General features: G+C 35.4%; 4 protein-coding genes across 4 annotated transcripts; 3 read left to right on the plus strand and 1 right to left on the minus strand.

Moving 5' to 3' along the window:
- Positions 1–1,251: 1,251 nt before the first annotated feature.
- Positions 1,252–3,735, plus strand: LOC130085164 (olfactomedin-4-like). The gene is made up of 5 exons (XM_056250765.1): positions 1,252–1,363; positions 1,520–1,642; positions 1,787–2,005; positions 2,528–2,681; positions 2,758–3,735. Exons 1-5 carry the CDS (start codon positions 1,307–1,309, stop codon positions 3,594–3,596), a joined length of 1,392 nt encoding a protein of 463 aa, XP_056106740.1. The 5' UTR covers positions 1,252–1,306; the 3' UTR covers positions 3,597–3,735.
- Positions 3,736–4,565: 830 nt separating this feature from the next.
- LOC130085208 (olfactomedin-4-like) lies at positions 4,566–7,992 on the plus strand. The gene is made up of 5 exons (XM_056250833.1): positions 4,566–4,662; positions 4,785–4,907; positions 5,031–5,249; positions 6,127–6,277; positions 6,730–7,992. The coding sequence occupies exons 1-5, from the start codon at positions 4,606–4,608 to the stop codon at positions 7,557–7,559; spliced, it is 1,380 nt and encodes a 459-aa protein (XP_056106808.1). The 5' UTR covers positions 4,566–4,605; the 3' UTR covers positions 7,560–7,992.
- Positions 7,993–14,156: 6,164 nt separating this feature from the next.
- si:ch211-194m7.8 (olfactomedin-4) lies at positions 14,157–16,918 on the minus strand. Its single transcript, XM_056250834.1, has 5 exons — positions 16,824–16,918; positions 16,142–16,300; positions 15,847–16,059; positions 15,136–15,268; positions 14,157–14,978 (listed from the first exon to the last, which is right to left on the minus strand). The coding sequence occupies exons 1-5, from the start codon at positions 16,854–16,856 to the stop codon at positions 14,167–14,169; spliced, it is 1,350 nt and encodes a 449-aa protein (XP_056106809.1). The 5' UTR covers positions 16,857–16,918; the 3' UTR covers positions 14,157–14,166.
- A 268-nt stretch (positions 16,919–17,186) lies between these two features.
- LOC130085207 (olfactomedin-4-like) lies at positions 17,187–19,220 on the plus strand. The gene is made up of 5 exons (XM_056250832.1): positions 17,187–17,317; positions 17,415–17,537; positions 17,651–17,869; positions 18,046–18,199; positions 18,297–19,220. Exons 1-5 carry the CDS (start codon positions 17,264–17,266, stop codon positions 19,124–19,126), a joined length of 1,380 nt encoding a protein of 459 aa, XP_056106807.1. The 5' UTR covers positions 17,187–17,263; the 3' UTR covers positions 19,127–19,220.
- The last annotated feature ends 3,246 nt before the right edge of the window (positions 19,221–22,466 follow it).

Genomic DNA, 22,466 nt, shown 5'->3' on the forward strand with positions numbered 1-22,466 from the left:
GCTGGTCTGAGTATTTCAGAAACTGCTAATCTACTGGGATTTTCACGCACAACCATCTCTAGGGTTTACAGAGAATGGTCCGAAAAAGAAAAAACATCCAGTGAGCGGCAGTTCTGTGGGCGGAAATGCCTTGTTGATGCCAGAGGTCAGAGGAGAATGGCCAGACTGGTTCGAGCTGATAGAAGGGCAACAGTGACTGAAATAACCACTCGTTACAACCGAGGTATGCAGCAAAGCATTTGTGAAGCCACAACACGCACAACCTTGAGGCGGATGGGCTACAACAGCAGAAGACTCCACCGGGTACCACTCATCTCCACTACAAATAGGAAAAAGAGGCTACAATTTGCAAGAGCTCACCAAAATTGAACAGTTGAAGACTGGAAAAATGTTGCCTGGTCTGATGAGTCTCGATTTCTGTTGAGACATTCAGATGTTAGAGTCAGAATTTGGCGTAAACAGAATGAGAACATGGAACCATCATGCCTTGTTACCACTGTGCAGGCTGGTGGTGGTGGTGTAATGGTGTGGGGGATGTTTTCCTGGCACACTTTAGGCCCCTTAGTGCCAATTGGGCATCGTTTAAATGCCACGGCCTACCTGAGCATTGTTTCTGACCATGTCCATCCCTTTATGGCCACCATGTACCCATCCTCTGATGGCTACTTCCACCATGTCACAAAGCTCTAATCATTTCAAATTGGTTTCTTGAACATGACAATGAGTTCACTGTACTAAAATGGCCTCCACAGTCACCAGATCTCAACCCAATAGAGCATCTTTGGGATGTGGTGGAACGGGAGATTCGCATCATGGATGTGCAGCCGACAAATCTGCGGCAACTGTGTGATGCCATCATGTCAATATGGACCAAACTCCCTGAGGAATGCTTCCAGCACCTTGTTGAATCTATGCCACGAAGAATTGAGGCAGTTCTGAAGGCAAAAGGGGGTCCAACCCGTTACTAGCATGGCGTACCTAATAAAGTGGCCGGTGAGTGTATATATGCAGTATATATAATATTCAAACTGAGCTTTTAAATAGCTTATATATATATATATATATATATATATATATATATATATATATATATATATATATATATATATATATATATATATATTTAAGCAAACCATTTTGCAATATCAAAGTATTTGCAGGATCAGGTGATGAACTTCCTTATTTCATAATTTTCTCATGTCAGCACTGTTGACTTACTGACCAATCCTGGGTTTTTGGCTTTAAATCTCTGCTTCTGTCTTTTTATTCTCAAGGCTACAGGATCCCAATCATTCCCAACTCAAACATGAGTCAGTCAAACATGTTCATTTTGATGGTCGTCATTCCTCTAATTTTATCACAGGTAAAATTTTAACTGTCCTTTTATTAACATTATCATTTTTTACATTGTTTCTGACACTATTTTCAAAAAAGTGTTTAGCAAATTTGGTTATATATAATTTTTAAAGTGTAATTTTGCTTGTATGTTGGAATTAATTATGTTTTTCCCACTCCACAGTCAACGAGAGGGAAGGACTGTGTGTGTGAGCTGCAAAATTCTGATGCTGCTTTTCCCGAGAATAAACTCAAGAATGTAGAGTTGACTGCTTCAAAATGCACAGGGAACATCACTTCAGAAAAGGTATCAAAATATCAAAACATACTGTAGTATTGTGATTTTTATGATTGCAAATCAGTCAAGTTAAAAACTCATTTTACAGTTTGCCATATAATTCTATACAATCTGTTATTAAAGCAAAATTGCTTTCTCTTCAAATGTGTGCAGATGACAGAGATTGACAGGCTTGTGTTGGGTCTACAACATCGTATCTGGCAGCTTCTGGACAATGTGTCCATGCTGGAAAAAGAAGACAATGGAAATCTGTATGCAGCCGTGTCTCTACGCATTATTGAATTAGAGTTAGCGGAGATTCAAGACCTTCTGGATAAACTCAACAGGACCACCAAGAATTACCAGCTGCTCAGTGGACAGACTGCAGCAGAGGTGAATTTATCTACCACAGCACTTTCACATTTCTATAACAATTTTATGCAATTTGTTTATTTCCAAGTGTCAAATTAATTCCTAATCAAAATGGATAATTTTCAGTATGTGTACGAAAAGATCAAAATATCAAACATATTGTTTCGGTGTCATATTAGGTGTCGCAGAACATGATCATATTCAAAATGTTTGTTTGTTTAAAATAAATGCATATATGTTTGTTTAAAATAAATGTAAACATTTAATTCAAATCAATTCCATTTAAATACAGTGCATTTAAATTAAAATTCTTTTCTGCAGTGTTTTGCATTATGTACAAATTTATGTCAGACCAATAAGAAAAAATATTAATATTAATTAATCAAATACATCTTAAATAGATTTTTAAGTAATCTATTTATTATTTGCATTTTTTTTTTTTAATTATCTTTCAGTTCCACAATTCCTCAATACTATTTCACTGGGACATTTTGTGAATTATGTGCATTTTGCTTATTCTTATTTAATCCTTCATTCCTACAGCTTCAGGATATGGAGGAAACGATGGTGGAGCTGGAGAGGTTTGACCACACACAGGTGATGGTGAAACAGCGAGAGAACCAGCGGGTTAAGAGGGACCTGGAACGGTGCAAAGATGTGCTTAATAGTACAACACCAGCTCCTACACTTCCCCCAGGCATGTATAAACTTATGTAGCCACAGCTACACCCCTGTGTCAATGTATTAGACTTACATATTTGCTTTATTTTTAGATCACTGTGGTCTGGGCCGCATGGTCAATGTTTCAGGACCTAAAACCTATTCCCTCACTGTGTATGGAACATCCTACACTTTCGGTGCTTGGGGTCGAGATGCGAAGCCGGCTCCAGGAGACGAGAACAAGTACTGGCTGGTGGTGCTGTCAAGTAGTAATGTACATGGCCACTTTGTTCGCCAGTACAGTAGTATGAGTACTATTATATTGGGTATAGGACCAACAGATACATATATATCAAGCTCCAACCCCACAACAAACACAATTCAGGGGCCAAACATGGTAATGTACGGCAATGCGCTCTACTATAACTGTTACAACACATACTCCGTCTGTCAGTTCAACATGAAGACTCGTGCTGTCAGTACTGTTGCTTTACCCAATGATGCAGGTTACAACAACAAGTTTCCTTTCGCACATCTCGGCGCCACATATGCCTATACAGATATGGATTTTGCCACAGATGAATCAGGCGTCTATGTTATATACGCAACCACAAGCAACTTTGGAAATGTGATTATCAGTAAAGTTGAGACTAGTAACCCTCCTGTTTTCAGCCAAACATGGTCCACTTCTCTTCACAAAAGGACTGCCACAAACACCTTCATGGTGTGCGGTGTGCTTTATGCTACTCGTTACCTAGATAAAGAAACAGAAGAGATCTTTTACTCTTATGACACCCAAACCAACGAAGAGCGATACGATTTGAAAATTAACATTAAGAAGATGCAGACTAATATTAAGTATATGAATTATAACCCCAGTGATAATTTGTTGTATGTCTACAGTGATGCCTACATTATGACATATGAAACCATGTTTCAGGAAGTTCACTGAATTATACTGTTTCATGTCTTTTATTTGCCAGTAAATGTAATGATTTTACATATTTCATGTGGTTCTGTAAAGGGAAAATCATTTAAATTGGCTATGTATCACATTTTGGTTCTTGAAATAAAATTTGAGTGAAAAATTAGCGCTGGTTTATTAATCTTTAATAACCCATTGCGTGCTGACACTGCTCTCGGCTGTTTGCAGCGATGTTATTTCAGTTAAACTTTTTGTTAAAGTGAAGGTGAGTGACGCTGATCTGCTTTCCACGCAGATATTTCAAATTAAATTTTTCGATTCCCAGGCAGGATAGTTCGAGGTGTCTACAATTACTTTATATAACAATGATAACAGCTAGATTTTGGGCATTATTCTTTTGTGTATTCTGAATAGGCCTATTTATTTCATGTTTAATATTTAAATTTAGGGTTAGGTAGTTTAGTTATAAACATAACTACCATCATACACAATAAGGCAGACCTGACCCTTTCCTGACCTGAATGCACATGTGCTCTGGGTTTCCTTTTTTGTCCAACTTGAAACACAAGATGTTGTGGTGAGATTGTGAGGCAAAACATTTGCCAATTCATGATTAAATTAAGCTAATCACAGTTAGTGATCATTACAATTTTACTTTGCTCATTGACCTACCAAATGTGTCTACAGAGATAAGACAACACATCCTCTCTTATTTTTTCATTTATCAGTTTTTTCACATGATTTTTAACACATTTCATTATTTTTTGTACACATATAAAATATCTAAGTGACAAAGAATGAAACTGAGAAATTCGCCATCAAATCTTCACCACCATTCATTCATTTCGGTATAATATAGACGTTAAGAAACGGTTGAAAGTTAAAAGCAAGCTCTGTTGCAACAAATGACCTCCACCCAGAAATGATGATGTCTCTCTCACTTTTATTATTTCACCATAATGATGTGTCTTTAAAAATCTTCTGCTGCCAGACAAAGGTGTTTATTCTGAGGTTTTAAGGTTCATTTCATTTAGAGATGACTCTGTCTAATCCATTCATTTTGATGATTATTATTCATTTAAGTTTCTCTCAGGTAAGAACAATAAAGTCACTTTACAATTAATTACTGTGTCTAATATATTGTAGAGTGCTTATATTGTTTGAAAGTGTTTTTATTCTTTTATAATGTATTTTCCTGTCATTTGGTCACCATAGTCAGTGAAAGGAAAAGAATGCGTGTGCGATCTGAAAGATTTAGATCCTCCTTTTCCTATGAATGAACTAATAAATGTAGAGACCACTGCTTTACAATGCATTGAGACCATCACTTCAGAAAAGGTACAAAAAGATATTTAAATGACATATTTTCCTCTCTTATTATATTTCATTAAATTGAGTTTTAACTCATTTAAGTAAAGTAAATTAAATTTCATTAATACATGTAAATGTAAATATGTGCAGATGACAGACTTAGACAGGCTTATGCTGGGTCTACAACAACGCATCAAGCAGGTGGAGGAAAACGTGATCGCGCTAGAAAAGGAGGATGACAGGAATCTGTATGGAGCCGTGTCTCTGCGCATCATTGAGTTAGAGATCGCCGAGATTCAGGACCTCCTCGACAAACTCAACAGGACCACCCAAAATTACCAGCATCTCAGTGTACAGACAGCAGCTCAGGTGACGTGCTGTACAAAAAAGTGCAAATCCATTGCAATGGAAAGTATTTTCTTTCCAAGAAAAAAAGCACTAAAATAATAATCACAAACAGAAATTAAAAATCATGTAAGTTGTTTTAATTATAAATGTAAATAACAGACGACTTAAGTAAATATACATAACAAAACACAACAACCTCAAAGTAACAATCTCATAATATATATATATATATATATATATATATATATATATATATATATATATATATATATATATATATATATATTTTTTTTTTTTTTCTGAGCCTTGAGGTTTAAAGAGAAAATAATCAATATATAATATAGGTAAAACTTCACAATAAATTCTGTTTAGTTAATGCATTATCCAACATGAACTAACAATGAGCAATATATTTTCAAAGCACTCATTAATCTTTGTTAATGTTAGTCAGTGAAAATAGAATTATTCATTGTTTGTTTATGTTAGTTCACACAGCAGTGCATTAACTAATGTTAACAAATGCATCTTTTTATTTTAATAATGTATTACTAAATATTAACATTTACAAAGAATTATAAATGCTGTAGAAGTATTGTTCAATGTTAGTTCATGTTAACTATTGTTAACAAGCTAAACATTATTGTAAAGTGTTACAATGATGTAGATCTTCAAATAGAGGTCAGATAACAATGTAAAAGAAAGTGACCTTTTAAATAAAAAATATGTTAATATAAATTGCCTTAAACCTGGAAACGTTCCACCACGCACATCTGACACTAATGTTAATTAAATGTAGATGATAAAGGATGGGGCATTTTTGCTGTTTTTTTTTTAAATATATATTCTTTCATTACTTGTCTTTTAACTGCCCAAATTCTCATTTTTCATCCTTTCGTAGCTTGAAGCAATGAAAGACACAATGGTGGAGTTGGAGAAGTTTGACAAAATGCAAGTAATTAAGAGAAATAGAGAGAGACACATCAAGAAGAACTTGGAACAGTGTAAAAAAGAGCTCAAGGCTACAGCGGCACCTCCTACAGTTTTCTCAGGTATACGCTAAAGTCCCCAATAGTCCCTTAAAGTCGGCATGAAGTTGAAGTTGCAATAGAATCAGTATCTTCTGAAAAGGCTTCTTGAACAAGAAATAAATGTAGTCTATAGATCTTTATTATGTCCATTGGGAATTGATTTGATGTTTGGATGCTGTGGTGTGCAATAGCTGTGATCTCATGTGAGTGGTTATCCTGCCCTCACTCCAGTTATTTTGATTGAATATTACAAAAGCACATCATTATTAAAAATATAATGATGTGCACAGATAAACTATTTATAATAAACACTGCAATATTCCATAAAAAATAATAGTCCATTTTGATTGAACCGAAGCTTCCTGTGCTTTTTCATTTTTAGCAACTAGGTTGTAAAAAAAAATATATTCGTTTTTTGATTTAATACAGAAATTTGCCAGCTGTACATTACACAGTTTTTCTTCTGTTTTTAGGTCGCTGTGGTCTGGGCCGTGTGGTCAGTGTGGCGGGACCTAGAACGTATTCCCTCACGGTATACAGCACCTCCTATACTTACGGTGCTTGGGGTCGAGATGCAAAGCCGGCTCCAGGAGGCGAGAACAAGTACTGGCTGGTGGTGCTGTCAAGTAGTAATGTATATGGCCACTTTGTTCGCCAGTACAGTACCTTGAGTACTCTTTTATTAGGTATAGGACCAACAGATACATATATATCAAGCACCAACCCCACAACAAATACAATTCAGGGGCCAAACATGGTAATGTACGGCAATGCGCTCTACTATAACTGTTACTACACATACTCCGTCTGTCAGTTCAACATGACGACTCGTGCTGTCAGTACTGTTGCTTTACCCAATGATGCAGGTTACAACAACAAGTTTCCTTTCGCACATCTCGGCACAACATACACCTATACAGATATGGATTTTGCCACAGATGAATCAGGCGTCTATGTTATATACGCAACCACAAGCAACTTTGGAAATGTGATTATCAGTAAAGTTGAGACTAGTAACCCTCCTGTTTTCAACCAAACATGGTCCACTTCTCTTCACAAAAGGACTGCCACAAACACCTTCATGGTGTGCGGTGTGCTTTATGCTACTCGTTACCTAGATAAAGAAACAGAAGAGATCTTTTACTCTTATGACACCCAAACAAAAGAAGAGCGATACGATTTGAGAATTCACATTAAGAAGATGCAGACTAATATTGAGTTTCTAAACTATGACCCCAGAGATCATCTGCTGTACGTCTACAGTGATGCCTACATTCTAACTTATGAGCTCATCTTTCAGTAAGTCTCCAATGAACTTGAACAATGCGCTTGTAATCAATCGCTATAGAAACAAACCTGGGTAACTATGGAGACAAACAAGGCAGCAAAGGAAACAAAGGCAAACAAGTCAAGTCACCTTCATTTAAGTTAAGTTAAGTTTAGTTTATTGTCCTTTCGGAAATTCTTTTTGTGTCTGTGTCACCCTTCAGTCATCACTAACACCAAATGACAAATACAGACAAACATCAAAAATACCTAACCAAAAGTACCTTACAAAATACAACAGACAACAACATTCCTCTCGCAACAGCAAAATCACTGCCAAATATGTCATTTATATCGCGCTTTTGACAATACAGATTGTTTAAAGCAGCTTTACAGTGATAATAGGAAATTATTGCAACAAAGATTGTTTTGGCTGTACAGCAGCTCTAGAATAAAGTTATTGTCTAGCTTAAGTAAGTTTTTTAATTATTACATTTCCCTTGTTATTAACTTAGGGGCCACTTACACGACACCGTTTTCAACTGAAAACAGAAAATGAAAAGCAGGTCCCAGGCACTCAGTCAAGTTTTCAATGAGGAGAAGGATAAAGTTAAAAAGCCTTTATTTAGTATGGCTTAAATCATTTTAAAAGTACACGAGCCAACATGTTTCGACCAACAAGTGGTCTTCTTCAGGTCAAAGTAACACAAAATATGAGAATGACGAAAACAGAAAACCTTTAATGCTTTCTGGCTGTCCATTTACACGACAACGGCATTTTGGTGGCCTGAGAACGCAAACTTTGTAGTAGATTTCAAAGTGCAGGTTTTTGAAATGGGTTTTGAAAGCGATACCGTTATCATCTCCCTGCAAACTTCAAAAACATGAATCTGTGAAAACATTGATGGCATGTACATGCGTGTTATGTGTTTAGTCTAGGCATGCGATGATTCCAAAAAGTCCACATAGTAAAAGATATGTCATTGCAGTCGAGAGCACAAAATATTGTTGATATAGTCACAAGACAATAGTGATAACATTGTTCACAATAGTGAACAAGCTTCCCTAGTTCCGTTTTGCTTGAGAACATCATGAATAGACCAGCACCATACCAGCATAATCCAGCCTGGACCAGCACTATACCATCACTAACCAGCATACTGCAATTTGTCACCTGTTATTACTTAATTCCTGTGATTCTTATGATCCCCGTTTCAGTATTCCTTCGTCTTTTCTTTTACTCCAGCGTCCCTCCAGTGTTTCCTCTGTTCCTGTAAGACAAAATACATTGTATATTATTCTCCAATCTAATGGCAACTAGAGGTGTGTATGGATTCACTCACCATTTGAAGTCACAATCACGTTATTCACCTGCAATACCATGAACTGCATTATTATATAAGCATTTACCATCATCTGTGATCATCATCACTTACCCGTTTGTGATTGCTGTTCAATAAAGCACTGTGTTGTCACTGATCCACCTCTCTCTGTGTCTGCTATCTCCTAACAGAATTTTTCAGCAGGTTTCTCAAATGGTTTGGCCATGGGTCTCACATTTCCCCATGATCATTTAGCCACAACTCAATTTAAATTGTTCAAAATTAAGTTGGCTCAACTCAATGATTAATATTTAGAATTTAAATTGTTCAAAATTAAGTTGGCCCAACTCAATTTAAATTGTTCAAAATGAAGTTGGCTCAACTCAATAATTAATATTTAGAATTTAAAATTTCCTAAATTAAATTGGCCCAACTCAATAATTAATATTTAAAATTTAGATTTTCTAAAATTAAGTTGGCCCAACTCAATTTAAATTGTTCAAAAATTAAGTTGATCCAACTCAATAATTAATATTTAGAATTACAATTTTCCAAAATTGAGTTGGCCCAACTCAATTTAAATTGTTCAAAAATTAAGTTGGCTCAACTCAATAATTAAAATTTAGAATCAAAATTTTCCAAAAATGAGTTGGCCCAACTCAATAATTAATATTTAGAATTTAAATTTTCCAAAATTAAGTTGGCCCAACTCAAAAATTAATATTTAGAATTTAAATTTTCTAAAAAATTAAGTTGGCCCAACTCAATTTAAATTGTTCAAAATTAAGTTGATCCAACTCAATTAAATTAAGTTGGCCGAACTCAAAAATTAATATATAGAATTAAAAATTACCAAAGTTGAGTTAGCCCAACTCAATTTAAATTGTTTAAATTAAGTTGGCCCAACTCAATTAAATTAATTTGGCCGAACTCAATAATTAATATTTAGAATTAAAAATTACCAAAATTGAGTTAGCCCAACTCAATTTAAATTGTTCCAAATTAAGTTGGCTCAACTCAATAATTAATATTTAGAATTTAAATTTTCTAAAATTAAGTTGGCCCAACTCGATAATTAATATTTAGAATTAAAATTTTCCAAAATTGAGTTGGCCCAACTCAATTTAAATTGTTCAAAATTAAGTTGGCCCAACTCAATTTAAATTTTCAAAAATCAAGTTGGCCCAACTCAAAAATTAATATTTAGAATTTAAATTTTCTAAAAGTAAGTTGGCCCAACTCAATTTAAATTGTTCAAGATTAAGTTGATCCAACTCAATAATTAATATTTAGAATTTAAATTTTCCAAAATTAAGTTGGCCCAACTCAATTTAAATTGTTCAAAATTAAGTTGGCCCAACTCAATAATTAATATTTAGAATTAAAAATTACCAAAATTGAGTTAGCCCAACTCAATTTAAATTGTTCAAAATTAAGTTGGCTCAACTCAATAATTAATATTTAGAATTTAAATTTTCTAAAATTAAGTTGGCCCAACTCAATTTAAATTTTCCAAAATTAAGTTGGCCCAACTCAATAATTAATATTTAGAATTAAAATTACCAAAATTGAGTTAGCCCAACTCAATTTAAATCGTTCAAAATTAGGTTGGCCCAACTCAATAATTAATATTTAGAATTAAAATTTTCCAAAATTGAGTTAGCCCAACTCAATTTAAATTGTTCAAAATTAAAGGTGCAGTGTGTGATTTTTAGCGACATCTAGCGGTTAGGTTGCAAGTTGCACTAAGGGCTCAGCCCACTGCTCACCCCTCCCTTTCGAAGAAGCTACGGTGGCTAAAACGGGACAAACATATCGTCGCCTGAGACAGCAAAGAATAGCCAGAGCAAGCCAAGAGTGTGTAACATTGTCACTGTTTCTGTACCACAGTCCATTATAAACTACATCATGGATAAAATTTACAAAGCCATAGTCAGGTGAGGATCAAGGGTCTTAATATATAATATAATAATAGTAATCAGCTGACTGTCTCACAAACGTAACCCGCACATTTCTCCCCACATAGCAAACCCATAATACAGTGAGGGAGAAGAACCACATGAAACTATGCAACTATATATTTTTTCTAACAGGGTAGTAAAAGTTTAGCTGGCTAATATGAGCTGTTACTGTGGCTGAGCTGGTTAAAGCGTAAAGCCTTGTTTATACTCGACGCGTCCGCATGAGCCCAAAGGTGCGTGCGGCAAAAATGACATGATTGTAACAGCGCCCGCGCCTCCGCATCCCCTAGACACCATTTACTACACACAATAGACTTTTTTTCTCTGATTTTGAAAACTCTTCGCGATCGACTAAAAATGCTTCCAAGATCGACTTGTCAACCGCGATCGACGGTTTGGTGATTCCTGTAACATACTGTTTTACGGTCAATGACAAGAGTACTAATCAGCTGTCTCACGAACGTAACCAGCACATTTATCCCCACATAGCAAAGCCATAACACAGCGAGGGAGAAGAACTAAGTTACATGAAACAATCCAACTACATATTTTACACCACTGACAAGGGAAAAGTCACTACTCACGGTGTCTATGGCTTCTAGCTTTCTGCTGCTTCTCTTTCAAGGTATGAACGAAACGCGCTCTGTAGTGCTGTTTGTTCGCTGTCAGCTACGGTAGAAACATGACCTCACAATATGTCGACCTTCATAGAAGGGGGTGCCCTTCTATGTAGATATAAATGTCTCATTCTAAGGTAATAAAAACATTTTGGTTTATTAAGTTCTTTATACACCACTGAACACATAGTTATGGATTTCATATTGCATTTCTGTTAATAGATACTCAAAATTATTACACATTGCACCTTTAAGTTGGCTCAACTCAATAATTAATGTTTAGAATTTAAAATTTCTAAAATTAAGTTGGCCCACCTCAATTTAAATTTTCCAAAATCAAGTTGGCCCAACTCAATAATTATTATTTACAATAAAAAAAAAATCCAAAATTGAGTTGGCCCAACTCAATTAAATTAAGTTGACCCAACTCAATAATTAATATTAAGAATTTAATTTTTCCAAAATTGAGTTGGCCCAACTCAATAATTAATAGAACTAAAATTTTCCAAAATTGAGTTGGCCCACCTCAATTTAAATTTTCCAAAATCAAGTTGGCCCAACTCAAAAATTAATATTTAGAATAAAAAAAATACCAAAATTGAGTTGGCCCAACTCAATTAAATTAAGTTGACCCAACTCAATAATTAATATTTAGAATTAAAAAAAAATCCAAAATTGAGTTGGCCCAACTCAATTAAATTAAGTTGACCCAACTCAATAATTAATATTTAGAATTAAAATTTTCCAAAATTGAGTTGGCCCAACTCAATTTAAATTTTCCAAAATTCAGTTGGCCAAGCTCAATAATTAATATTTAGAATTAAATTTTACCAAAATTGAGTTGGCCCAACTCAATTTAAATTGTCCAAAATTAAGTTGACCCAACTCAATAATTAATATTTAGAATTAAAATTTTCCAAAATTGAGTTGGCCCAACTCAATTTAAATTGTTTAAAATGTCAAACATCTATGTCTACATAGTCTAACATCAAAATGTTAATGTCTTCTGTAGATTTTGATCTTTATAAGTTATGATAGGCGTATATTTTTAATGAAAACACATTAAAAAAAAACTTTTTATTACCAAATATACTATTAATAAGACGGGTGACCCAAAATACACATATTATAACAAATAAATAAAAGATATTTGGAAATTGCCCTTTAAAACGAAGGCTCAGTTTGTGGAAAACTGTTCACTATTATTTTATTGAAAACAATAAAACAAAGACAAAGTCACATTTTAAACACTTTTTTTTTATTACGCTCCGCTCCCGCTCTGCGCTGTCTAGCGCAGCACCACACAGATTTAACTCCGCACAGCTAAATAAAACAGGCTGGTGGCAGACTAATATTTAATATTTCTGATGTAAATATTTCTGTGAAACGCGTTAAGTTGCACAGAAAAAAGACCAATCTAGGACCTGCCCTGTACAGTTTAAGAAGCCGTAGTAGAGGACTTATTATTTATTTATTTTTATTATTATTTTTTAAAATTACAATAGTGCAAACACACATCTTTTAGAAATCTAAAACATTTCCAACAATGTATATATTAAACAAGTAAACTCATTCTTGAACAATCATAGCACAAAAATGGAAAGAGCTAAACAAAGAAGACAAAAAGGGGGGAAAAAAGAAACAGATATTAATAATCATGGTACATAAACTATCTCTATATTTCTTCAAAAAAGAAGTACATTTTCTATTATCAATTATTCCTAGTGATTTGATTAAATATTTTACTTCACATAAGAAATCTTTAAAAGTAGGAATTTTCTTAAGAAACCTTTGTTTGTGAAAGTAAAAGTTTGCCACAAGGTCAAGGATAAGGAAGATTAGATTCTAAAGATTTGTTTGGGTTTTCAAAAAGACAAATTACATCCTTAATGGGTAGAACCGTTGAGGACTATTATTTTGTTGAACAGACCTGAGCGATGACTGATGACTTCACATGCTCAGATTTACTTGACCAATCAGCCGAAGGGGGCGTCTTATGACCGCCCACATGTGGAAAACTAATTTTGAAGTCATGTATTCGTTTTATGCAAAAAAATTGGAAAAAATGAATAAAGGTGCCGTTTTCTAATTTCTGCTTATTTCATTTCAAATTGGAAATCAAATGATCGGATGATACACGGACCATGCAGTAGCATTTCTGGACCTTTTTTCTACTCACCAGAAAGCGCATGGGATCCAGTCAGTTTTTTTCAGGGTTGTTTTAAGCAAAATTGAATCAGCAATGTACAGACCAGGGTGTAAGTATGCAATAAAACTACAGCACATATGCTTCAATTAACCGATCAAGCATGTGATAAAAAAGGCCTTTCTTTTTGCAGCAATGCCGGATAGGAAAATGAACATCGACTGTCAAGAGATCACATTTTGTCTATTGCAGTATGTGTTGTGACATTAAAGTACTGAAAGAAAGTGTGCAGTTCGCAACAGTATTTAGTAAAAAAATTAAAAAAAGAAATAAAATAAAAAAGACACTGACAGAGAAGTGCTGTATTTAAAGCATATTTATTAAGCATTTGTTAATCTGTATTAAGAACATTTATTGCAAAATTAGACAAAATCAATTCAAAAGACTCACAGTCACATAACGATATAGCACAAAAAATCTAGATTAACCACTGCATATTTTGAGATTTTCTGCATGCTATGCAATTTGGACTGAAATAAACTATATGGTATTGCTTTTTTTCTTAGCTGCAAGACTCTAGTATGAATATGAAAGACTCTCAGTTGAAGGTGTTATATGCTAACAGATAGGCATCATTATACATGTAAAGTCTCCTGTCAACAGGATTGTAGTTCAGATTGGCTATTCCAGCAGAAACCTTCTCAAAAGGCAAAGAAAGAGTGTTTATCTCTTGGCCAGTGGTTGTATCAAAGGCATAAAACACCTCTTCTTGGTAAGTACTAACATAGCGTGTAGCGTACAGGACCCCGCACACCATAAACGTGCTGGTGACGGACCTCTTAAAGAGATGTGTCTTCCAGGTGTGTGTGATATTGAGCTCCAGCGGGTCTAAGCGACTCACAACAATGTTGCCGCGGTTCTCCTCGGTGGCGTATATCACCCACACGGCGTCTCGGTCAGCCTCCAGGTCGATGTCTGTCCAGTCACGGCAGCTGTAGTAGCAGAAAGGGAACTGGTTGTCGATTCCAGCACCATCCAGTTTTACACGCTTGGTTGCTTGTGTTGTAATGTTAAAGCTACAGATCTCAGCGGTGCTGTAGCATTGGTAAAATACGGTATTGTCGTACAGTATAGTGCCAGAGCCCTGAACAGCATTTTTGTGGCTGTAGGATGCTGCGATGTATTCATCTTTGTAGTTCTTGCTGGCCATGAAATCTTCGTACAAGTTGTACATCCTGATTGTGTTCCCATGCTTGTGTCCACTCACCAGACAGTGTTCCCAATAACGTTCCTTGCTGTTCGGTTTGGCCTCCCTACCCCAAGCACCAGAGATATAGGACTTGCTGATGGAATTGAGCTTGGTGACAACTGGAGAACTTATGTTGGACATAATACGCTGATGACAAGTGCCTGCAAGTGCATCGTATGGATTGGTCATATGTTCAATATTCAGGTAAACATTTTTTTTACAGTCTCTTCCAGTTTTCACAATGCTTTTAAAAACATCAATGAGATCACAACATAAATTTAAAAACCTTTCTCCTCTCATTGAGAGTCCTGTACTTACTTCTAAAGTCTTCAGGTATACTTTTGCAGTTCTGTGCTCTGTTGTTGAGGTCACGTAGCCTCGTTTTCATTGTCTCTAGATTGAAGACATTGCTTTTGTACATGTTCTGGATGTCCTTCTTTGCCCTAGTCAACTGAGAGAAACAGAATACAGAAACATTGTCAACATATCTTTGAATCCATTCAGAAATCTGTTTTTCATCTTCCATTTTTTGGCGAATCTTTTGTTCATTTGCAATTAATGAATTTTCAATTCATGGAACTTCAATGAGGAGCAAACCGTAATCAGAAAGTATTTTCTGCCACTTCTGATTTTTGGATACGAATGCAGACTAAACATGAGCTTTGAACAACAGTTATCATTGAATAATGTCTTAGATTTAAATGTTTCTCATTCAAAACTATCATATGACTTCAGAAGACTTGTAGCAAGCATTGTTATTGTTGACTAAAACTACTAAAAATAGTTTTTGGTAATTGAAATAAAGCTTTATATATATATACATATACATACATACACACACAAACAAATATAATATAATACAATTACCACTGTAAACATATAAAAATGAAAACTAATACAGAATTGTAATAAATATTTTAATAGAAACACTAAAATAACATGACAAATCATATGGACTACTTTTATAGTGCTTTTTTATGTTGTTTGGGTATTTTTTGGAGACCTGTCACTATTTTAAGAAAGATCTACCTCCTTCAGAAGGTCATTGGTCTCTTTGCTGGGGCTTTTCTTGTGAGCATCACTGGCAGTATAATAGATTTCGTCAAGTTCCTCCATCAGCTGTCGCAGGTGAAGGGCGTTGTACAGGCCGTTTGTGTTCAGATACTCAAACGGTTTCAGGCGGGCTGTGATCTCCTTAAGTGTGAGTTCCATCTTTGGCAGTTGTACATTTCTGTCCTTTACCTGGAAGTTTACAACGCAAATGAGTTCACTGACATTATTTACTTCAAGAATGAATCTACAGTATGACTTTAAAGGATCTCACCTTTTTATGAAACTGTATAAGGTTGTCCTCACAGGTCTGGACTTGATTTGCGACTCCCTCGAACTTCACAGTGGGGAAAGCCCAGATAGAGCTGCTTAATTTACACACGCAGGAACCATTCTTCTCTTCACCTGGAATTCTCTGAGCCTGGACAGTCGCCTGATTACACACATAAACACATGAAAACACAAGATATTGGATGCAATTCACAATTCACGCATTTTACTGAATATTTGCCTTTAATTATAGTTAAACAATTACATGGCAACTCATTTCGGTATCATTCGGTAACCCTTCATGAGTTTAATTTTAACAAAAAAACATTTTTAACTTTATTTTATTGTATTATAACAAGTTATTCAAATAAAATAACCTTGTTCATTGTAAATAACAAGTTATTTAAATAAAATAACCTTGTTAATTGTTACCTTAATTAATGCTTCAATAATTTTTGGGAGTCAAATAATGAGATCTATTATATAACCACTGTAATATGTATAGAAAATAATTATAATAAATATAAATAAACAATACTGTAAATTCATATTTAATTTTATAAACATATATAGACACATCCATATCATTTAACTAACATATTAGTACAAATTCATTTTATTCAGTTAAAAAAACATTCCAAATAAGACATTAAAGAAATCCAAACCATATTAAAGATGGGACTTACTGTGACTGTGAGGACCAACAGGTACGAGAGCATGATGAGCAAATAACCCCCGAAAGGCTAAAAGTCCTGCTTTAAACAACACAAACATTTTGATGTTGCAAATACATAAAGTATTACAAAAGAACTTTAGAAGAAAAAAAACAAACCTACACACCTCTCACAAAAAAATCTGCAATATCACCGTTGTGGTCAGACAGACTGTGGGGCAAAACAAACGTCGAAAATTTGTCAGTTCATGGCAACGCAGTAAACAATACAATTTTCCATGGACCTACTGAAGGTGTCCACAAAGATAAGACGAAGATTGCAACAAACTGTTCCACCCACAGAAATAAAGAAGTATCTCTCACTTTTCACGTTATTTCACCATAATGATATGGCTTTAAAACTCTGCTGCTGCTACCAAACATTGTTTATTATAGAGTCCACTTTCTACAGACATGAGTCAGTCTATATTCATTTTGTTGATCCTCATTCCTCTAACTTTCACTCAGGTAAGAAAGAAATCAACACTATATTTTCTTACATGCATTCAAAATTATGTGCTTTTGCTTGTTTTATATAATTGTTCCTGTCATTTGGTAATCACAGTCAGTGAGAGGGAAGGACTGTGTGTGCGATCTAAAAAATTCAGATCCTGCTTTCCCTGAGAAAAAACTCAAGAACGTAGAAACCTCTGCCTTACAATGCACTAGGACCATCACTTCAGAAAAGGTAGAATACAATTATTTACAAGTATATTTTTTCTCTCATTTTATCTGTTGTTCAAACCTATTTTAAATAACTAAATGTAATACAATTAATAATGTTAATGTAAATATCTGCAGATGACAGACTTAGACAGGCTTATGCTGGGTCTACAACAACGCATCAAGCAGGTGGAGGAAAACGTGATCGCGCTAGAAAAGGAGGATGACAGGAATCTATATGGAGCCGTGTCTCTGCGCATCATTGAGTTAGAGATCGCCGAGATTCAGGACCTCCTCGACAAACTTAACAGGACCACCCAAAATTACCACCATCTCAGTGTACAGACAGCAGCTCAGGTGACGTGCTGTACAATTTTTTTTTCTAATATTAATAATTTATTTGGTTCTTTTGTGTTTCTATAATAATTACTTTCTGCATAAAAAAATATCCAAGTTTTAATAGGCTCATCTGTTGTCTTGAAACAACAGATATAGAGGTTAAAAAAATGTACTATGTGATATTTTTCTTAAAGCTTGAAGATATGAAAGACGCAATGGCGGAACTGGAGAAGTTTGACAACATGCAGGTGATAAAGACAAATAGAGAGAACCAGCGGGTTAAGAGGGACCTGGAACAGTGTAAAGAAGAGCTCAATGCTACATCAGCACCTCCTACAGTTCCCCCAGGTTTGCTAAGACCCCATTAATCGCTTAACTCAAGCTTTCTGAGCTTTTTCATTATTAACCACAGCAGAAAGTCTTACGTTTGTGTTTCTCTTTGCAGCCCGCTGTGGTCTGGGCCGTGTGGTCAGTGTGGCGGGACCTAGAACGTATTCCCTCACGGTATACAGTACCTCCTATACTTACGGTGCTTGGGGTCGAGATGCAAAGCCGGCTCCAGGAGGCGAGAACAAGTACTGGCTGGTGGTGCTGTCAAGTAGTAATGTTTATGGCCACTTTGTTCGCCAGTACAGTACCTTGAGTACTCTTTTATTAGGTATAGGACCAACAGATACATATATATCAAGCACCAACCCCACAACAAATACAATTCAGGGGCCAAACATGGTAATGTACGGCAATGCGCTCTACTATAACTGTTACTACACATACTCCGTCTGTCAGTTCAACATGACGACTCGTGCTGTCAGTACTGTTGCTTTACCTAAAGATACAGGTTACAACAGCATTTTTCCTTTCGCACATCTCGGCACAACATACACCTATACAGATATGGATTTTGCCACAGATGAATCAGGCGTCTATGTTATATACGCAACCACAAGCAACTTTGGAAATGTGATTATCAGTAAAGTTGAGACTAGTAACCCTCCTGTTTTCAACCAAACATGGTCCACTTCTCTTCACAAAAGGACTGCCACAAACACCTTCATGGTGTGCGGTGTGCTTTATGCTACTCGTTACCTAGATAAAGAAACAGAAGAGATCTTTTACTCTTATGACACCAAGACAAAAGAAGAGCGCTTTGATTTGAAAATTAATATTAAGAAGATGCAGACTAATATTGAGTTTCTAAACTATGACCCCAGAGATCATCTGCTGTACGTCTACAGTGATGCCTACATTCTAACTTATGAGCTCATCTTTCAGTAAGTCTCCAGTTATTTGAGAAATGACTATAGCTGCATCTCATTTCACATACTTTCTGTACTAAATATGCAAGATTAGAAATAGTACATTGCAAATGATCGTACAGATCGTACGAAGATAGTAGATTTTTTTTTTAAGTGTGTATTTGCAGGGTTAAGATAATTAAGTTAAATGCTAATGCAAGGCAATGAATATGTCAGTTGCTAATTTTAAAACAGATTATATCTACTTTCAAAGAGTCTGTGGTATCGATCAAATTTGGTCCCACTTTAAATTAGGTGTCTTTAACTATGTACTTGAAATTTAAATTAATCATTTGATACAATACACTTATTGTGTACATAAATGTTTTTACACTAAACTTATATTGTAAAAATACAATTTTTTTGTAATTACAGCTGCTAATTTCTGTAATTGCATCTATGATTACCCCGTTGACCCTTCCCTTACCCCTTAACCCTCCCTTAAACCTAACCATACCACCAAACCTGTCCCTGACCTCCTTACCCAAATCTCACCTCAGTAGCAGCAAAAGTGTTTTGAAATATAATATGAACACACGTGCATTGTACTATTTTTTATGAAAGTACATAGTATTAACAATACCTAATATAAAGTGTGACTAGAAATTTCAGTAAATACATGCCTTATCATATTATATTAAAAGGTATATACATTCCCATCACCAATGAAGTATGTACATTTACTGTACAGAAGTATGTTAATTGAAATGCAGCTTATGAATGTTTTTTTCGCTGCATAATTTTTCACTGCATCTTTAAATGCTTTGTTATGCATGTGAGGTGAAGAAATTCACAAATGTATCGCATATTTTGTTTCTTGAAATAAATTACAGCAAAGTTGATCAAATGTGTGCGCTGGATTACTACTGCAGACAAATTATGACAAGAACAATTATGACAAAAAGTTTATGATGTCATAACATACTTTTTATCTAATAATTATGCTTGCCCATCTTTTTTTCAAATGTGGCAGAAATAGGTTTCCATAAAAGCAACTTAGAACTATTTATATATACTAATATATATGTGTGTATGTGTGTGTGTGTGTGTGTGTGTGTGTGTGTGTGTGTGTGTGTGTGTGTGTGTGTGTGTGTGTGTGTGTGTGTGTGTGTGTGTGTGTGTGTGTGTGTGTGTGTGTGTGTGTGTGTGTGTGTGTGTGTGTGTGTGTGTGTGTGTGTGTTTCTTGGGTGTCGATACAAGCCAAGCTCCAAGAAAATAACTAAAAGACCTGATCCTGTTTGTACATCCATTTTTATTTGTTGCACGTTCATATTTGTAGTACACAGACAGTGACAGCTTGTTTATAGATGTACATATTACATAAACACATTATTTTTCATAGTTGTCTTATGGTAAAGCAGGTTAAGAGTGACTCCTACTGTTTCTTTAGACATATTTGTAACAACCATCCCCCTTCCAGAAAAAAAAACATCAACAACCTACTTATTGCTTAATATAAAACAATGGCTAATCGTAACAATTGTAATCATATTATTAATAATAATACTCATTGAATTCTCACAAGAAGAGATGCAACACGTGGTTAAATAAGAATTACTATATTATAAAAAAAGGAACTCAAGGAAAATCCAAAGTATAACAGTTCCACATGACAAAGCTAGTGGTACGGACCTATTTTTAGATTTACGCCCTAAAAACAGCAAGTAGGCTATCTACAGCGTAGAAGATAGACTGAGAAATGAAGGGTTGAAAGGGAAGGCAGGTGTGGCAGGTCAAACTGGTGCAAGCCCTGATTCGAGTAAAGGTGATACGGGGCCACGGCCACATCGACAATACTGTACAGCACTTCCAAAGGACATTATACATTCAGGGCCCCCGGGCAGAGATCAGGGATCGGAGAAAAAAATTTACCTTTGAAAGGTGGGCATGCTCTTTATCTCTTAATAAGAGCTGACGACTGCATACTTCAGACAGGAAATCAGGAAAACAACTATTAATCATCAAAACTCATGCAAATCAATACTGGGGAAGAACACGTTTGTCTATTGAGTCTTTAGGAGGAAACCTGTCGATATTTTGAATTTGTCTTTAACCCTCCCGCTTTGAACACCCTCCATGGGTCCTTTCGTTCCATCTCTCCCTCTCTTTCTTTTTTCACATTTCACTGTTTATTCCGTTTCATGCATTCATCTCTCTCTTTGTACAGTATCTACAGTACTGCGCCCAGCTTTGCACGGAGTGAGGTCGGTCACGATGCGTTGCCTGGGTCGATAGCCCTTTGGGGGCGACTGGAAGTGTCTGTGAGGGGCGGGGCACCTTGTTTTTGGGGGTTGGGTTTGTTGGGGGGTGGGATTTGCCTTACATTCCGAGCTTGGAGCGACATGCTCCAGAAAGCCCCGCCCCTTACAGACAAACACACAGGAAACACCCCGGAAAAGTTGTAATTGTGCACTTCCTGTTTGAGGAAGCTGCAGGAAAACTGACATTCAATAAGACAGAAAAGAGCGAGTGTGGAATGGAAAGTCAATGGTTGCTTCGCCCTCGTGAGTCCCATGTTAGCAGCTCCGGCCAATCAGATCTGAGCTCATGTCAGTCACCTCTGAAAGTTAATTCAATTTCATTCATTTATTTGTTCAATCATATATTTGCCCATTTATTTAGTTTGTTCGCTGATTTGTTCATTCATTAATTTTTTCCTTCATTCATGTGAATGTTGGTGGTGTTTTTTTCCGATTATTGTGTGCGGTTTGTACACATACATCAACAACAGATCTTTCCAATAATGGACCTTTTTCACAGACTGAGATGGCACATCCCACAGTTAAATCTAGCATTTTTTATATTTTAATTTTAAAAACATTTCATGTTATAACACTATACTTTGTGTTATATTACTTGGCATTCAATTTCAGAAAACTAGGTAATGCTGATGTGCGAGTGTTTCTAATACAACGGCTGATGGAGTGATGGAAAATATCTTTCTTCTGACCACTGTAATCAATCTCTCATTTTTTCTTGCTACAAATGCTTTTTTTTTTCTTTTCTTTTTTTTGCTATTGGAGTCAAGTGGAATGCAAAAACAATTATTTGTTGTAGTTTCCATTCACAACTAGAAAAGTTTACTCAACTATGTTGACTAAGAGCCGTGTGAAAAGGTCCATTGAGAAAAGGGTCCACTGTAAAATAGCACAAAAAAATAACTAAATGTGAATGTACAGATCTAAATTATGAAACAAGCTTGCACTTTGTAGTTACAATCACATTTAAATAACTTAATATATTGCTTGATTCTAATACACGTGAATCCTTCAGTGTCATTTGCAAGCAGCATGAGTACACATGAATATTGAGTGTGTGTG

This window comes from Rhinichthys klamathensis, unplaced genomic scaffold, assembly GCF_029890125.1.
Source record: "Rhinichthys klamathensis goyatoka isolate OS25496 unplaced genomic scaffold, OSU_Roscu_1.1 h1tg000076l_1, whole genome shotgun sequence".
Taxonomy (NCBI): Eukaryota; Metazoa; Chordata; class Actinopteri; order Cypriniformes; family Leuciscidae; genus Rhinichthys; species Rhinichthys klamathensis.

Coding starts and splice junctions, on each gene's coding strand:
- LOC130085208 (XM_056250833.1), top strand. CDS start 4,606: ATGACTCTGTCTAATCCATTCATTTTGATGATTATTATTCATTTAAGT. Junction 4,663..4,784: donor TTCATTTAAGTTTCTCTCAG/GTAAGAACAATA, acceptor TGGTCACCATAG/TCAGTGAAAGGAAAAGAATG. Junction 5,250..6,126: donor GTGTACAGACAGCAGCTCAG/GTGACGTGCTGT, acceptor ATCCTTTCGTAG/CTTGAAGCAATGAAAGACAC.
- si:ch211-194m7.8 (XM_056250834.1), bottom strand. CDS start 16,856: ATGCTCTCGTACCTGTTGGTCCTCACAGTCACA. Junction 16,060..16,141: donor TTATACAGTTTCATAAAAAG/GTGAGATCCTTT, acceptor GTAAACTTCCAG/GTAAAGGACAGAAATGTACA. Junction 14,979..15,135: donor TATACCTGAAGACTTTAGAA/GTAAGTACAGGA, acceptor ATGCACTTGCAG/GCACTTGTCATCAGCGTATT.
- LOC130085207 (XM_056250832.1), top strand. CDS start 17,264: ATGAGTCAGTCTATATTCATTTTGTTGATCCTCATTCCTCTAACTTTC. Junction 17,318..17,414: donor TTCCTCTAACTTTCACTCAG/GTAAGAAAGAAA, acceptor TGGTAATCACAG/TCAGTGAGAGGGAAGGACTG. Junction 17,870..18,045: donor GTGTACAGACAGCAGCTCAG/GTGACGTGCTGT, acceptor TTTTTCTTAAAG/CTTGAAGATATGAAAGACGC.
- LOC130085164 (XM_056250765.1), top strand. CDS start 1,307: ATGAGTCAGTCAAACATGTTCATTTTGATGGTCGTCATTCCTCTAATT. Junction 1,643..1,786: donor GGAACATCACTTCAGAAAAG/GTATCAAAATAT, acceptor AAATGTGTGCAG/ATGACAGAGATTGACAGGCT. Junction 2,006..2,527: donor GTGGACAGACTGCAGCAGAG/GTGAATTTATCT, acceptor TCATTCCTACAG/CTTCAGGATATGGAGGAAAC.